This window comes from Coturnix japonica, unplaced genomic scaffold (genome assembly GCF_054131305.1).
Source record: "Coturnix japonica strain WE unplaced genomic scaffold, WE-NBRP24 Scf080, whole genome shotgun sequence".
Taxonomy (NCBI): domain Eukaryota; kingdom Metazoa; phylum Chordata; class Aves; order Galliformes; family Phasianidae; genus Coturnix; species Coturnix japonica.
In genome coordinates, this window is record NW_028188983.1 from 108993 (window position 1) to 125630 (window position 16638).

At 61.1% G+C, this 16638-nt stretch overlaps 2 protein-coding genes across 7 annotated transcripts; both read left to right on the forward strand.

Moving 5' to 3' along the window:
* The first annotated feature begins 1119 nt into the window (after positions 1 to 1119).
* ITGA7 (integrin subunit alpha 7) lies at positions 1120 to 13085 on the forward strand. 6 transcript variants are annotated; one of them, XM_015886963.3, is made up of 26 exons: positions 1236 to 1513; positions 3025 to 3152; positions 3263 to 3342; positions 3425 to 3680; positions 4065 to 4196; positions 4331 to 4450; positions 5443 to 5650; positions 5755 to 5948; positions 6036 to 6124; positions 6211 to 6338; positions 6580 to 6675; positions 6774 to 6835; positions 6920 to 7089; positions 7747 to 7896; positions 7993 to 8105; positions 8182 to 8380; positions 8857 to 8940; positions 9022 to 9101; positions 9174 to 9251; positions 9324 to 9426; positions 9522 to 9698; positions 9773 to 9865; positions 9955 to 10068; positions 10153 to 10251; positions 10326 to 10451; positions 12102 to 13085. In XM_015886963.3, exons 1-26 carry the CDS (start codon positions 1338 to 1340, stop codon positions 12282 to 12284), a joined length of 3438 nt encoding a protein of 1145 aa, XP_015742449.3. In that variant the 5' UTR covers positions 1236 to 1337; the 3' UTR covers positions 12285 to 13085. The 6 variants fall into 6 exon arrangements, with proteins under 6 accessions (XP_015742450.3, XP_085390400.1, XP_085390398.1 ...); XM_085534271.1 differs by lacking the exon at positions 12102 to 13085 and adding an exon at positions 10920 to 11182; XM_015886964.3 differs by lacking the exon at positions 4331 to 4450 and having other exon boundaries at positions 1120 to 1513.
* A 148-nt stretch (positions 13086 to 13233) lies between these two features.
* MCRS1 (microspherule protein 1) lies at positions 13234 to 16566 on the forward strand. Its single transcript, XM_015886970.2, has 13 exons — positions 13234 to 13475; positions 14018 to 14150; positions 14341 to 14499; positions 14602 to 14711; positions 14783 to 14891; positions 14996 to 15134; positions 15222 to 15297; positions 15376 to 15404; positions 15502 to 15594; positions 15765 to 15847; positions 15936 to 16023; positions 16110 to 16237; positions 16322 to 16566. Exons 1-13 carry the CDS (start codon positions 13366 to 13368, stop codon positions 16406 to 16408), a joined length of 1344 nt encoding a protein of 447 aa, XP_015742456.2. The 5' UTR covers positions 13234 to 13365; the 3' UTR covers positions 16409 to 16566.
* The last annotated feature ends 72 nt before the right edge of the window (positions 16567 to 16638 follow it).

The following is a 16638-nucleotide window of genomic DNA, read 5'->3' on the forward strand; positions in this document are numbered from 1 at the left end:
CATTCCCATTCCCATCACAGCCCCCATTCCCATTCCCATTCAAGCCCTCATTCCCACTCTATTCCCCTTCCCTTTCCCATTCCCATCCCCATTCCCACAGATATCCCCACTCAACTCCCCTCCAGGACACTGTGGCTGTTTCCCACGCTGCCCATACAGTCACAGTGGGATTTAAAGGGGCCAGGAAATGGGGGCAGCGCTGGGGGGGCCGGCAGCTTCTTCCCCCCCCCCTCCTCCCCAATTGCTTTAACGAGGAGGAGGAAGGTCAGGCACGTTCACACGGCCGGAGCACCCTGCCAGCTCCCACATATCACTGCGGGCCTTTGGAGAGTGGTTAAAAATAGCAGAGAGCTGGAAAATATGAGTGTGTCCCCCCCCCACCCCCCCAACCCCCCCCTGTTTAGGGGTCTCTAAAGGGACTAACTCTTTCTGTTTAGGGGTCCCTAAAGGGCCTATGGGGGGGGGGGGGGGTCACTGAGGAAGGACCCCCTTTGTGGGGGGTGAGGGGGGGGGCTCTCCAAGGCTTGGTGGGAGGTGAAAGGGGGGGGGGGTTCCTAAAGGGGTGGGAGGGCACTGCCAGGTTGGGGGGGGGGGGTCTGAAGAAGAAGGAAGGGGGGGGAGAGGGACCCACCATAGGGGGGTGGGATGGGGGGGCAAACATGGGGGTGGGGTGGGGGGGTGGGGGTCCTCCAGGGGTCTTGATGGGGGGGGGCAAATGGGGTGGGGGTGGGGCAAAAGAGGATGGACCCTCCCCCCCACTATAGGGCACTATATGGGGAGGGGGTCCAAGCAGGGGCTGTGTGGGTCCAGGCCCCTCCTAACCTAAGGGGGGGGGGGGTCCCTAAAGGGGTGGGAGGGCACTGCCAGGTTGGGGGGGGGGCGTCATGAAACTGGGGAGGTTGGGGGTGTCTGGAGCCCCTGCCCTAAAGTGGGGGGCATCCCAGGGCAGGGTGGGGGTCGCAGGGTGGCACTATGGGGGTGGCACTATGGGGTGGTGTTGGTGGGGGTGCTGTGTGTCCCCTCGTGGCTGTGATATGGGGTGGGGGTCTTTGGGGCGGGGGGATGCGGCGCTGTATAGGACTGAGCTCACAGCGCATCGCCCTGGCTCGGAGCTCAATCACTGCAGCGGCTGCGGAGCGTCCCAGTGCGGAGTCACGGCTCCGTGTGTCCCCCCATAACCCAACCCCCAACCCAACCCCCCCCGTGCTGTGTCACCGCCCCGTGTCCCCGCGCAGCCGTGACACCGCGTGGCCCACCAAGGGGGGGGGGGGCTGTGCTTGGACAGCGGGGGCGGTGGGCGGACGGCAGGGAGCGGAGCGGTGCGGTGCGGTGCGGGCATGGCCGGGCTGCCCATCCCGGGGCTGTTGGTGCCGTGGTTTTGCCTTCAGCTGATGGGCACGTCGGCTTTTAACCTGGACGCTGCCAACACTCTGCTCAAGGACGGAACACGGGGCAGCCTCTTCGGTTTCTCGGTGGCTTTACACCGGCAGCTCAGCCCCGAGCCGGCCAGCTGGTGAGTGGGACCCCATCCCCATCCCCATCCCCATCCCCATCCCCATCCCTATCCCCATCCCCATCCCCATCCCCATCCCCATCCCCATCCCCATCCCCATCCCATCCCCATCCCCATCCCCATCCCCATCCCCATCCCCATCCCCATCCCCATCCCCATCCCCATCCCATTCCCATCCCCATCCCCATCCCCATCCCCATCCCCATCCAACCCTGGGTTATTATAAGGGGGAGCTCTGTGCGGTGGATCAGGGTGGGATTCGGGGCTTTATGAAGGTGATCTCAGCACTTTCCGCCTCTTCGCCCGGTTCTGAGATGCCCAACGCCCACCCGCGTGCCAAAGGAGCCGCCGGCACCGGGCTGGGTGGGAGGATCCGTGGGGTCCCACTCTATGGGTGTCCCACACTCTGGGTGTCCCACACTCTGGGTGTCCCTCAGCTGTGGGGTCTCACACCTCGGGGTCTCACCGTGGGGTCCCACACTCCGCCCTAAGCCGGGGGGCAGCCGGGATGGCGCCGCTCCGATTGTCGGTGTCACCCCCGCTCCGACCCGCCCGGCTCCGCCGCCGCCTCCCCGCATTCCTGGCGTCCGCCCCGGGGTTATTTTCGCTCCCGGTGGCGGAGTTCATTGGGCAGGTGCTTGGGGAGCTGCTGCCGTCGGGTTGTGGGGCTGGGAACTGAGAACGGCACCGAGAACCGGGATGGGAATCAGACACAGCACCAGCATCAGGAGCAGCAATGGACACAGCACCAGCACGGACACTGCAGCATGGCACCGAGCACTGGGCACAGCACCGGGCATTGAGCACAGCATTGGGCTCAGTGCTGAGCATTGGATATAGCACCAGCACTGCGAATGGGGCATGTGGGACCAGCACATTCATCCACCCCATTCCAACCTCCCTTGCTCAGCCTCCTTACTTGGTCCCTTGGCCTGGTCACCCCGGGCACTGCCCGGTGCTGGGGGCCGCTCCGGTGCCTCCTTCTGCCTCCCTCCTTTTTTGGACATGTTGCTGCTGAGTTATTTTGAGTGAATTCCAGTTTATTTTTACCAGCTCAGCTCTCCTGGGGCTCCTTTGTGCCTTGAGGCCACCGGTCTAATGGGAGAGGCCACGGGGGTGCCCGGGTGCCCCATAGCAATGGGGTTCTACCACTGCTGTGCTCCTGTGGGTACAGAGACACGTCCCAGCATCGTCCTTATGGGACCTGGGGGGACTCTGGGGGTGGTCAGGGTGGGGGATGGGATGCATTGAGGTCTGGGCACTGCCATGCTGTGGTTACAGCAGCCCTGGCATCAAGCTGGGCATGCATGGTGTAGCCCAGCCAGCATAACCCTCCCTCCACCTTTATATCAATGTTGGGGCCCAGGGGGTGGCAGGTCAATGGGGAGGGTGCAAAGAGGGGGGTCTGAGTGTGCAATGCTTGCAGCAAGTGAGCAATGCACACACTTGTGCACGGCAGTGATCTTAGAGGGGGGTTCCCTTGCCCTGATGTGGGGTTCCCATCCTTTCAGGCTGCTGGTGGGAGCCCCCCAGGCTCCAGCGCTGCCCAGCCAAGCAGCCAACAGGACGGGGGGGCTCTTTGCCTGCCCGCTGACCCCCGAGCCCTCCGACTGCTGGCGGGTGCCCATTGATGAGGGAGGTGAGGGGGATGTTCAGTGGGGGGCTCTGACCCCTATTGTGTGGGGTCTAAGGAGGGGGGTGTGGGGGTGGCACGGGAGTGATGCTGTCTGTGTTTTCCCCTTCCAAAAGTGGATCTGCAAAGAGAGAGCAAAGAGAACCAGTGGCTGGGGGTGAGCGTGAAGAGCCAGGGCGCTGGTGGCAAGATAGTGGTGAGCACAAAGGGGAGAGGGGAGGAATAAGGGGGGGGGTCCTGGTGCTGCACGATGCTGACCCTGCAGTGCTCAAACCCAGACCTGTGCCCATCGATACGAAGCACGGAACCGCGTGCGGCAGCCGCTGGAGACGCGGGATGTGATCGGACGCTGCTTCGTGCTGAGCCAGGACCTGCAGGTTCATGACGAGTTGGATGGAGGAGAGTGGAAGTTCTGCGAGGGGAGACCGCAGGGCCACGACCGCTTCGGGTTCTGCCAGCAGGGCCTGGCTGCAGCCTTCAGCCCCGACCAGCACTACGTCCTCTTTGGGGCACCCGGCACCTATAACTGGAAGGGTGAGTGTGGGGTGGATGGGGGTGTGCAAGGGGATGGGTGGCCTTGCTTGGGTGGGTGGGTGGGCACACATGTGGATGGTGGGTGTGAGCACGTGGGTGAATGTGCTCTGAGTGCGTGTGTGAGCTGCCTGCTGTGTGCAAAGGTGTGTGTGATGTGCACATCCATTCTGTGTGTGTGCTTTGTGAGCCTGAGTGTGTGCACATGCTAAGTGCATGCACAGATGTGTGAGCACAGAGGTGTGCGCATGCATCCATGCATGGCTGTGTCTATCTGTGCATCCAGGTGCCCACACTGGGGCATCTCCCTCACCCCACACACACCCCCCTCCATTCACCCTTTGCCTCTGGGATGTTGCACCCCCTCACCCCTCCTCGGCTCCGCAGGGAACATGCGTGTGGAGCTGCTAAACCAGAGCTCCCTCGATCTCCTGCGCTACGACGACGGCCCCTATGAAGCCGGGGGCGAGAAGGACCAGGACCCCTCACTCATCCCCGTACCCGCCAACAGCTACTTCGGTACGGGCACGGCGGAGCCCGGCACGGTGTGGGGACCCCCATGTCCCCCCCCATGCCCAGCTCCAGCCTGCCCCATCCCGTGCCCCCCCAATGACACCGTCTCTCTTTCTCTCTCTGCCCCGCCGTGGGTGCAGGTTTGTTGTTTGTGACAAACATTGATAGCTCAGACCCCGACCAGCTGGTGTACAAAAGCCCAGACCCCAACGAGAAGGTGCCCGGAGCAGCGGGCGATGTGCCCCAGAATAGCTACCTGGGTTCGTAAGCGTGGCGGTGCCAAGCACACCACGGCCCCGTGTGCCACCCCACAGCCCTGTGTGTGTCTGTGTGTGACCCCATCTCCTCCCTCCCCATGTCTGTGCAGAGCGGAGTGGAGCTGGGGGGGCTTCTTGCTGTGCGTGCATCTCATGAGCACATGCATGTGCAGAGTGCATCTCATGCACACCCAGCTCCTTGCACACCCAGCCCCTTGCACACCCAGCCCCTTGCACACCCCACCCCACACACGCATTGCTGTGTACCACCCCATGCCACACTTCATGCTTGGGACCATCTGAGTGTCCATTTTGTGCCTGTCCCCCCCCCAAGTTGGTTCTCCCTGTCCCCATCTCAGTCCCTGTGGCTGTTTATGACCCTTCCGTGTCCCACTGCTGTGCTGGGAGGGAGGGGGTCCCTGGGATCTCACTTGTGTGCTAAGCCTGCTGTGCCCCCCCATCCCACAGCCCAGGTCTCTGTGCTTTCCCCTCCTGTGATGTCTCTGCATGTGGGTTGCATCCCGCTGGGAGGCTGAGGGGGCTGGAGGGGGGGCTGGGCATGGGCTGTGCTGTGCTGCTGGGGGGGATCGGGCACTGCTGCTGCTGCTGGGGGGCACGGGGACTCCTCTGGGGGCTCTGCATCTGCAGCTGGGGAGGGTGGGCTGGGAGCTCTGGGTCTAACAGCTCTGTCCTCAAAATCTTCCCTTCTGGCCATGGGGGGAGGGGGCTATTCCTCGCTCCCCCCTATTTTCCCCTGCACCAGAGCTGAAGGTGGACCCCCATACCCCAAAAATGCAGGGAAACTGAGGCACAAGCGAAGCCCCCATCCCCATTTTCACCCATACACACATCAGGGCAGGGCAGATCTCCCAGCCAGCAGGACGAGCAGAGAGAGAGAGACGGGCAGATGGACGGACAGGGGGCACCGCGGGCGGGGGGTCGGGGCTGTGGGGTGGGGTGGGCACCGACCCCTCTCCCACCCCATTAACCCATAGGATTCTCAGTGGATTCGGGCGCGGGGCTGACGCGGCGCCGGGAGCTGAGCTTTGTGAGTGGGGCACCTCGTGCCAACCATACGGGGGCCGTGGTCATCCTGCGCCGTGATAGTGCCCAGCGCCTGGTGCCCGAGGCTGTGCTGCCTGGGGAGCAGCTCACATCGGCCTTTGGATATGCATTGGCGGTGCTGGACCTCAACAGTGATGGGTGAGTGCGGTGCCGTGGTGCCATGGTGTGTTGGTGCCATGGTGCTGCAGTGCTACGGTACCTAAGGGTGGTCCCATGGGGTGATGTGCCCACTGTACCCACAGCTGGATGGATTTGGTGGTGGGGGCTCCCCACTTCTTCGAGCGCCAGGCTGAGATCGGCGGGGCTGCCTATGTCTACATCAACCCCGCAGGGCACTGGGATGCTGCCACCCCCCTGCGCCTCACCGGCACTCACGGCTCCATGTTTGGCATCGCCCTGGGCTCTGCTGGTGACCTCAACCTGGATGGCTTTGAGGGTGAGGGGCTGGGAGGGGGGAAATGGAGGGTCCTGCTGCCCCACTTAGTGCTGCTGTGCCCACCCCTCACTGCTCCTCCCCTCCCAGACCTGGCTGTGGGAGCCCCGTTTGATGGTGCTGGTAAGGTGTACATCTACCACGGCAGCAAGTTGGGCATCGTGGTGAAACCGGCTCAGGTGAGTTGGTATGGGGCTGGATGTTGGGGGGGGGGTCACCCATTGCCTCCCACTGATCCCAGTGTCACGGCTGTCCTCGTCCCCAGGTGCTGGATGGGGAAGGTGTGGGGGTGACGACGTTTGGCTACGCTCTCTCTGGGGGGGTGGATGTGGATGGGAACCTCTACCCCGACCTGCTGGTCGGCTCCTTGTCTGACGCCGTGGTGCTGTACAGGTGAGCACCCACTGCGGGCACCTGGCCCCAAACAGGGCACCCCCATCCCTCAGCATCCCCCATCCCTGAGCTCATTCTAACCCTAACCTGACCCCACTATTTCCAAGCACCTTCCACCCCAAGATCCCATCACTCCCCCCATACCCCGGTGCACCCAGGGGTCCCCATTTGCAGGGTGCAGGTGCTGGGGTTGTGCTTAGGGCTCTGCCTCCCACCCAGCCCCGCTCTGCTCCCCATACAGAGCTCGCCCCGTTGTCTACATCTCCCGGAACGTCTCCCTGATCCCTGCAAACATCGACCTGGAGCAGAACAACTGCCAGCACCACGAGGGCATCTGGTGGGTGTCATCCATCCCCCAGCCCCACGTTACAGCTGGAGGGGTCAGCGCTGCCTCGTCTCACCCCCACGCCTCCCCCCTGCCCCACATCCCCACAGCGTGGATGTCCAAGCGTGTTTCAGCTACACGGCCACCCCTGCCAGCTACAGCCCACCCCTGGGTGAGCACAATGGGGACATGAGACAGGAGACCCAGGGTTGTAGAGGGGGGGGACCCCAACAAAGCCCCATCCTTCTCCCACCAGTGCTGGAATACGTGTTCGATGCTGACACGGAGCGGAGACGTTTGGGTCACCCCCCCCGGGTCACCTTCCTGGGCCGTCGGCCGTCGGATCCCGAGCATCAGTTCTCCAACACGGTGGAGCTGCCCCGGCAGCACACACGGACCTGCACCGCTGCCACCTTCCAGCTCCAGGTGGGAGCCTGTTATCCCCATCCCTACCCCGTTATCCCCATCCCTACCCCGTTATCCCCATCCCTACCCCGTTACCCCCATCCCTACCCCGTTATCCCCATCCCTACCCCGTTATCCCCATCCCCACCCCGTTATCCCCATCCCTACCCCGTTATCCCCATCCCTACCCCGTTATCCACATCCCTACCCCGTTATCCACATCCCTACCCCGTTATCCACATCCCTACCCCGTTACCCCCATCCCTACCCCCGTTACCCCCATCCCTACCCCGTTATCCCCATCCCTACCCTGTTACCCCCATCCCTACCCCGTTATCCCCATCCCCACCCCGTTATCCCCATCCCTACCCCCGTTATCCCCATCCCCACCCCGTTATCCCCATCCCTACCCCCGTTATCCCCATCCCTACCACCGTTACCCCCATCCCTACCCCGTTATCCCCATCCCTACCCCATTATCCTCATCCCTACCCCCGTTATCCCTATCCCCACCTCGTTATCCCCATCCCTACCCCGTTATCCCCATCCCTACCCTGTTATCCCCACCCGTACCCCGTTATCCCCATCCCTACCCCGTTATCCCCATCCCTGCCCCCGGTCCCATCCCCATCCCCATCCCACATCCCTCCTCATCCTCTCCTTGCTCTGCCTTTGTAGGACAGCATCCGTGACAAACTGCGCCCCATCACCGTCACTCTCGCCTATGGCATCCAGGGGGCTGGGACACCTCGGCACAGCCGTAGTGCCACCCTGCCCCCCCTGCCCCCTGTGCTCAGCCCACAGCAACCCAGCAGCCACCGTGCTGAGGTGAGGGGCCAGCTATAGGGCCGGCTATAGGGCTGGCTATAGGGCCGGCTATGGGGCCGGCTCCAGGTGTCCCACCTCACACCGTTCCCTTTGCAGGTGCATTTCCTAAAGCAGGGCTGCGGGGATGATAAGATCTGCCAAAGCAACCTGCAGCTTCGCTTCCAGTTCTGCACCCGCCTGGGGGATGCTGATTTCCTGCCCCTACCCAAGTGAGCCCCGTCCCCACACCGTCCCCCCACCCCACACATGGACCCCCCCATGGGGGGCTCACGGGGGCTGTCATAGGGGGGCAGATGGCACCGCTATCTTTGCCATGAGCGACCAGAAGGACGTGGCCCTGGAGATCCATGTCACCAACGAGCCCTCGGACCCCACGGAGCCGCAGCGGGATGGGGATGATGCCCACGAGGCTGCGCTCACTGCCCGCTTCCCCCAGGAGCTGCCCTACTCCGCAGTGAGACCCTACGATGGACGCACAGCAACGGTGAGGGATGGAGGGGGGGTCTGGGGGGTGAGGGGTTGGGATGGATGAGGGGTTATGGATGGAGGGAGGGTGGTGGGGATGGGGATGGGGCTGTTTCTGGGGTCGCTGGGTTTGGTATGAGGTTGGTACCAGTCTCAGGGATGTTGGGGTTTGGGATAGAGCTGGTTATGGGGTGCATGAGTTTAAGGTGGGGATGGGGCTGGTTCTGGGGGTCCTGGGGTCGCTGGGTTTGGTATGAGGTTGGTAATGTGGTATCTCGGATGCTGGGGTTTGGGATAGAGCTGGTTATGGAGTTCATGAGTTTAAGGTGGAGATGGGGCTGGTTCTGAGGATCCTAGGGATGCTGGGGTTTGGGGTAAGGTTGGTCTTTGAGGTCTCAGGGGTTGCTGGTTTTAGGGGTTCTGGGGCTGCTTAGGCTCTGGGATGGGGCTGGTTCTGGGGGTCTCTTGGAGTTTGAGACCACTCTCTGCCCCCAGGACAAGCCAGTGGTGTGCCTGGCCAACCAGAACGGCTCCCAGGTGGAGTGTGAGCTGGGGAACCCCATGAAAAGGGGAGCCCAGGTGAGTGCACTCCCCCCCTCAAAACCCCCATCCAACCCTCCCAGCCTTGACCCCCCCCAACCTTCACCCTGCGCCCCCCAGGTACGATTCTACCTCATCCTCAGCACTCTGGGCATCACCCTGCAGACCACAGACCTGGCGGTGGAGCTGGCCTTGTCCACGTGAGCCACACTGGGGGGGGGGTTTGAGGGGCTCTGTGATGCCCCCCACCCCAACTCCTTTGTTGTCCCCAGGATCAGTGAGCAGCCAGACCTGGAGCCAGTGGTGGCTCGGGCACGTGTGGTCATTGAGCTGCCCCTCTCAGTGACGGGGTGAGTGGAAATGGGGTGGGGGCTGCAATCCCACCCCCCCCCTTCCCCTATGTTGACCTGCTGTCCCCATAGTGTGGCTGTGCCTCCCCGGCTCTTCTTTGGGGGGACAGTGAGGGGTGAGAGCGCGGTGCGACGTGAGAGCCAGGTGGGCAGCGCTGTGATCTTCGAGGTGACGGTGAGTGGGGTGAACTTGGAGGGGGGGCTCAGCCCCATATGAGCATTTTGTGGGGCTGGGAGAGCACAGCCCCATTGTAATACATCACCCTACAGGTGTCCAACAGGGGCCCGTCGTTGAAGACATTGGGTTCAGCCTTCCTCACCCTGCTGTGGCCCCATGAGCTCAGCAATGGGAAGTGGCTGCTGTACCCACTGCAGCTGGAGCTGCTGGCTGCACCGGGACTGAGGACAATGTGCAGCCCTGCTGCCAATCCGCTGCGCCTGGAGTTGGTATATAGGGGAGCTGAGGGGGGTGGGGATGGGGGTGGGATTCAGCCCAACCCACGTGTGTCTTTATCATCCAGGAGCCACCAGGAGAGGCTGAGGTCAGCGAGGAGCCCCCTATGGCGTCCTGGTGGGTGCCAGCACCCGCTGAGAGGAGGAAGAACGTCACATTGGTGAGCGGGGCTGGGTGCTCCCATCATTGGGATTCACCCATTTGGGGCTGTTTTCCATCCCTGGGCTGTGACCCCCCTCCATCCCACAGGACTGTGCCCAGGGCACCGCTCGCTGCGTGGCATTTCGCTGCCCACTCTACAGCTTCGAACGCTCTGCTGTGCTGACGGCACGTGGACGGCTGTGGAACAGCACCTTCCTGGAGGTACAACAGGGACAGGGATGAATCCATGGGGCCATGCAGGGCTTCACCCCATCCCATGCCCCATCCCGTGCCCCATTGCTGCAGGAATACCTGGATGTCACCTCGGTGGAGCTGATTGTGCGCGCCAGCGTCTCGGTGACCTCCTCCATCAAGAACCTGGTGCTGAAAGATGCTTCCACTCAGGTCTGACCCTGTGCCCCCCATTCCTGCCCCCTACCCCCTCCCTGCAGCTCTCTGATCTCTGCTGCCATCCCCAGATCCCCGTCACCATCTACCTGGACCCCGGTGTGGCGGTGGCTGGTGGTGTGCCGTGGTGGGTCATCCTGCTGGCTGTGCTGGCTGGAATCCTGGTCCTGGCATTGCTGATCTTCATCCTTTGGAAGGTGAGAGATGGGGGTGAGGTCAGGATGTGTCCCCTCCCTGCAGCACAGGCTGCACCGTGCCATGCTGTGCCGTGCTGCTTTGGCCACATAATGCCACCCCATCCCATGCTTTTGGCCCACTATGGTGCCATGCAGTGCTGTGTCACACTATAGGATCAATATGGTGCCATGCAGTGCTGTGTCACACTATAGGATCAATATGGTGCCATGCAGTGCTGTGTCACACTATAGGATCAATATGGTGCCATGCAGTGCTGTGTCACACTATAGGATCAATATGGTGCCATGCAGTGCTGTGTCACACTATAGGATCAATATGGTGCCATACAGTGCTGTGTCACGCTATAGGATCAATATGGTGCCATGCAGTGCTGTGTCACACTATAGGATCAATATGGTGCCATGCCATACAGCCCCCCCCCCAGCTCCCCATTCCCATCCTCACCTTCTCACTTCCCTCCCCCCCAGTGCGGCTTCTTCAAGCGGAGCAGCCCAACCTCCCGTTACTCCACTAATTATTACCGGGCACGTCGGGGGCTGCAGCCCTCGGACATGGACAAACAAGGGCTGCAGGGCCAGCGGTAACACGCAGGGTGTGCTGCCTCCTGCATGCGTGTGGCAGGGCATGCAATGTGCCCATGCAGAGCAATGAGAGCTTGCAGGCTCTGCTTGCAGTTATGGGTTTGCAGCTGTAGGGTGGGAAGAGAAGGGGTTGCAGGTTTGCGTTGCTGCTGTGTAGTTGTGCAAGGGTTTGAAGTGATGGTGCACGGGTGTGTGAGGGTTTGCAGTGCCAGCGTGTGGTTGTGCCAGGGTGGATGGAGGAGGGTGTGCAGTGTCAGGGCTGCAGGATGTGATGGTTTGCAGCACCAGCACTTGGACGTGCAGGGGTTGGTGCAGCACTGGATGTAAAACACTCGCCCTGTGATACAAAGGGAGTGATGGGCACAGAGATGTGGGTGCATAGAGCCCATATCTGAGCCCACCTGGTTGTGTGCTGCACGGTGAGGCCGATGCCATCCATCCCTCCATCCATCCATCCATCCATCCATCCATCCATCCATCCATCCATCCATCCATTCATCCATCCATCCATTCATCCATCCATCCATCCATCCATCCATCCCATCCATCCATCCATCCATCCATCCATCCATCCATCCATCCATCCATCATCCATCCATCCATCCATCCATCATCCATCCATCCATCCATCCATCATCCATCCATCCATCCATCCATCCATCCATCCATCCCATCCATCCATCCATCATCCATCCATCCATCCATCATCCATCCATCCATCCATCCATCCCATCCATCCATCCATCCATCCATCCATCCATCCATCCATCCATCCATCCATCCATCCCATCCATCCTATCCATCCATCCATCCATCCATCCATCATCCATCCATCCATCCATCCATCCATCCATCCATCCATCCATCCATCCCATCCATCCATCCATCCATCCATCCATCCATCCATCCATCCATCCCATCCATCCCATCCATCCATCCATCCATCCCTCCATCCATCCCTCCATCCATCATCCATCCATCCATCCATCCATCCATCCATCATCCATCCATCCATCCATCCATCCATCCATCCATCCATCCATCCCCATTATGAACCACTCCCTGCAGTTGGGTTTCTTCCGCCGGGCTCGTTACGTGCCCCCAGCCGTCCCTCAATACCACGCAGTGAAGATCCCAAGGGAGGAACGGCAGCAATACCGCGAGGAGAAGATGGGAACCATCCAGAGGAAGGAGTGGGCCGTCAACTGGAGCGAGCCCAGCGACGGGCACGTCACCCCCAGCTCAGCATAACCCCATGGACACTTATTGTGCTGCTGGACTGAAGGGGGATGATGTATGTGGGACCCCCCCCCCCTGCTTCTGGCTGTGCCCTATAAGGACCCTCTGGTGACATGTGGGGATGGCTCTGCCCCAAAGTGGTGCCTTGTCCCGGAGGATCGGCTCAGCTCCATTGAACAGGGCATGGCCACAAGGGGATGGTGTTTCTCCAAAGTGACGGCTTGTCCTCAATGGGTACAGAGACAGCTCGGCCCTATAGGGACGGCCCCATCCTACGAGCATGGCTTGAACCCAAAGTGACGGCTCCTAAAGGCTCAGCTCAGCCCCATGGCACAGGGCTTGTCTCCAAGGCACAGCCACAGAGAGATGGCTTGTCCTATAGGGACAGACTGTCCCCCAAAGGACAGCTGAGCCCTACAGGGGCAGCTCAACCCCATAGGGCCCTATGGGCACGGCTCTGCCTATAGGCTGCCATGTCCCTACAGTGCTGCCATATCCCACAGGGGTTCCTCGTCCCTAAAGTGCTGCAATGGCTCAGCCCTATAGGGACAGCTCAACCCCATAGGGACAGCTCAGCCCTATACGAACAGCTCAGCCCTAAAGGGACAGCTCAGCCCTATACGAACAGCTCAGCACTATAGGGACAGCTCAGCCCCATAGGGACAGCTCAGCCCTATAGGGACAACTCACCCCCATAGGGACAGCTCAGCCCTATAGGGACAGCTCAGCCCTATAGGGACAGCTCAGCCCTATAGGGACACCTCACCCCCCCACGCAAGTGCCGCTCTTCCCAATAAAAGGAGAATCCCTCCACGGTTCCAGCCTCGTTCATTCCATCACACTCATGACGGTCACGGCCCTACTGGGGATCCCCCTCAGAACCCGCAATGAATCGTCCGCCATCTTTGCCCTTAACCAAGATGGCGCCGCGCGCACCAGATGTCGCATACTCAATGACGTCACATCCGCTTCCGGAAGTAGCTCTCCATGGCGGCCTGCCGGTGATGGTGAGGCCTCGGCGGGGCCTGTGGGAGCTGCGATCCCCACCGGGGGTCCCGTAACGGGCTCAGGACCCCCCGGGTCGCCCCCTCTAATGGCGTCGGGAGCGGCCAGTCGGTCCGAGGACGAGGAGCCGCTGTCGGGGTCGAAGCGGGGCTCGGTGCAGCCAACGGGAGCCGTGCCGAAACGCCGCAGCTCCTCACGGTACGGGAGGGGTTATGGGGGGGTTATTGGGTTATTGGGTTATAGGGGGGTTATTGGGGGGTTATGGGGGGGGTTATGGGGTTATGGGGGGGTTATAGGGGGTTATTGGGTTACTGGGGGGGTATTGGAGTGGGGTTATTGGGGTGGGTTATTGGAGGGTTATAGGGAGTTATAGGGGGGTTATTGGGGGTTACTGGGAGGTTATAGAGGGGTTATAGGGAGGTTATTGGGTTATTGGGGGGGGTTATTGGGTTGAGGGGGTTATTGGGGGGTTATGGGGGGGGTTGTGGGGGGGGTTATTGGAGGGGGGTTATTGGGGGTGTTGGGAGGGGTTATTAGGGTGTTATTGGGGGGCTATTGGGTTATTGGAGGGTTATAGGGGGGGTTATTGGGGGTTTTTGGGGTGTTATTGTGAGGGGTTATTGGAGGGTGTTATTGGAGGGGGGTTATTGGGGGGTTATTGGGTTATTGGAGGTGGTTACTGGGGGGGGTTATTGGGGGTGTTGGGAGCGAGGCGCCCATCGCTGCGTCCATCGGAGCAGGTTCATCAAGAGGAAGAAGTTCGACGATGAGTTGGTAGAGAGCAGCTTGGCCAAGTCCTCCAGCCGGGCCAAGGGAGGCGTGGAACCGGGGCGATGCTCGGGCAGCGAGGCGTCATCCAGCGAGAAGAAGAAGGTGAGATGGGGGAGGGGACCCCACTGTGCCTATGGGGTGACCCCCACCAGCCCCCCCCCCGTGATCCTTCCTTCCTGGGGAGGAGATGCTGTTGGGGGGGGTCCCACAGCCCTCAGGGAGGACCTACCCCCCCCTTCTTCCCCCTTGGAGTCACTGGGGTGACTCTCCCACCCCTCCCTGCCCCCCCCAGGTCTCTAAGGCTGTGTCCACCCCTGTGGCACCCAGCCCTGTGCCAGCCCCCAGCCTTGCCAAGCGGATGAAGAAGAGCAAACAGCCCCTGCAGGTGACCAAGGATCTGGGCCGCTGGAAACCTGCTGATGATCTCCTGCTCATCAATGCTGTGCTGCAGGTCAGGCCTGCCCCACCACAGCCCCATGGCTCGCTGTGCTCTGGGCTCTCTTGCTGTGGTGATGTTTGTGGCTTTTCTTTCATCTGAAGGTTCTTTTTCCAGACCAACGACCTCACATCTGTGCACTTGGGTGTGAAATTCAGCTGCCGTTTCAACCTGCGGGAGATCCAGGAGCGCTGGTACGCGCTGCTCTATGACCCCATCATCTCCAAGTGAGTGTGGGACTGGGGCTGGAGGGCAGGGCTGCGCTCAGAGGGGGGTTCTCATGTCGCTTTCCCCTCAGGTTGGCTTGCCAGGCCATGCGCCAGCTGCACCCCGAGGCCATCGCTGCCATCCAGAGCAAGGTGCTGTTCAGCAAAGCTGAGGAGCAGCTGCTGAGCAAGGTGGGATCGGTAAGAGCCTGTGGGGTCAGGGCTTGTTGTAAGCAGGGCTTCACGCTGGCACCTGCCTTTCCATGGGCATCCTCTGTGCCTCGTGTCCTTTGTCCCCTCTGCAGATGAGCCAACCCACACTCGACACCTTCCAGGAGCTCCTCCACAAGCACCCCGATGTCTTCTATCCCTCCAGGACAGCCAAGGCCCTGCAGCTGCACTGGCAGCTCATGAAGCAGTACTACCTTCTGGATGACCAAACCGGTGAGCCCTGCTCCCCTCCTTATACCTCTACGTCCCCCTCTCTGTGCATCCCAACCCATGCACTCCCTTTTCTCCTGCTCCTTCCAGTGCAGCCACTTCCCAAGGGGGACCAAGTGCTCAATTTCTCGGATGCTGAGGACATGTTGGATGACAACAAGCTGAAGTGAGGTTTGGGGCAGCCCTGAGGATGATGCAGGGGGGGCTGTGGGTGGAATCTTCTCATCCTCCTTCTTCTCTGCAGGGATGTACGGGATGATGTGCTGGAGCACGGTGAGTTCAGCACTGCAAGTGGGATCTGAATTGGTGTATGGGGGAGGTTGGGGGTGTGTTGTTCTCCTTTTCACTCCTTTCTTTTTCCTTTTTATAGAGCTGACCGTGGCTGACCGCCGCCAGAAACGAGAGATCCGACAGCTGGAACAGGAGCTGCACAAGTGGCAGGTGTTAGTTGACAGTATCACAGGTGAGAGTGGGGTGGGGGGCGGCTGCCTGACCATCCATCCATCCATCCATCCATCCATCCATCCATCCATCCATCCATCCATCCATCCATCCATCCATCCATCCATCCATCCATCCATCCTTCCATCCTTCCATCCATCCATCCTCAATCCCCTCTGCTACCCCCCCCAGGCATGAACTCTCCGGACTTTGACAGCCAGACTCTGGCCGTGCTGCGGGGCCGCATGGTTCGGTACCTGATGCGCTCTCGAGAGGTGAGGGTGGGGTTGAGCCCCCCCAGCAGAGCTCCACTCATCACACTGAGCTCCCATAGCCGCCTTCTCCTCCTTCTCCTTCCTCCAGATCACGCTGGGCAGAGCCACAAAGGACAACCAGATCGATGTGGACCTGGCACTGGAGGGACCGGCCTGGAAGATCTCCCGCAAGCAGGGTAGGGAGCAGGGCTGGGCTGTTTGGGGGGGCTCAAGGGGGGCACAGCAGCTGTGCCCCCCTCCCCACTGTATTGCCCCCCTCCAGGTGTCATCAAGCTGAAGAATAACGGGGATTTCTTCATTGCTAATGAGGGCCGGCGCCCCATCTACATTGATGGGCGTCCTGTGCTTGGTGGCAACAAGTGGAAGCTCAACAATAACTCTGTGGTGGAGGTGAGTGTGTCTATGTGTGTGTTGAGGGGGGCTCAGGGCAATAGGGGGGGTCCAGTCCTGCTCACCTTTCCCCTTTCCCTGCAGATCGCCAGCCTCCGCTTCGTCTTCCTCATCAACCAGGACCTCATCACGCTCATCAAGACGGAGGCAGCCAAGATGGCCCAGCAGTGATGAGGACGGGGGGGCTGCTCTGATACATCCCCTCCAGCCCTACAGGGAGAGATGGGGGGTGGTCCCTCCTCCTGGCCCCCCTCAGCTGGAGGGTGGTGGGTCTCACCCTTCCTTGGCCTCAGGCTTGTGGGCTTGCAAATAAAAGTGTTTTACCCCCACATCTATGGCTCATGAGGGGGAGGGAAGGCCCTGAGGAGCCACCCCCCCTGCCCTCTTAGTCTCCCTTCTCC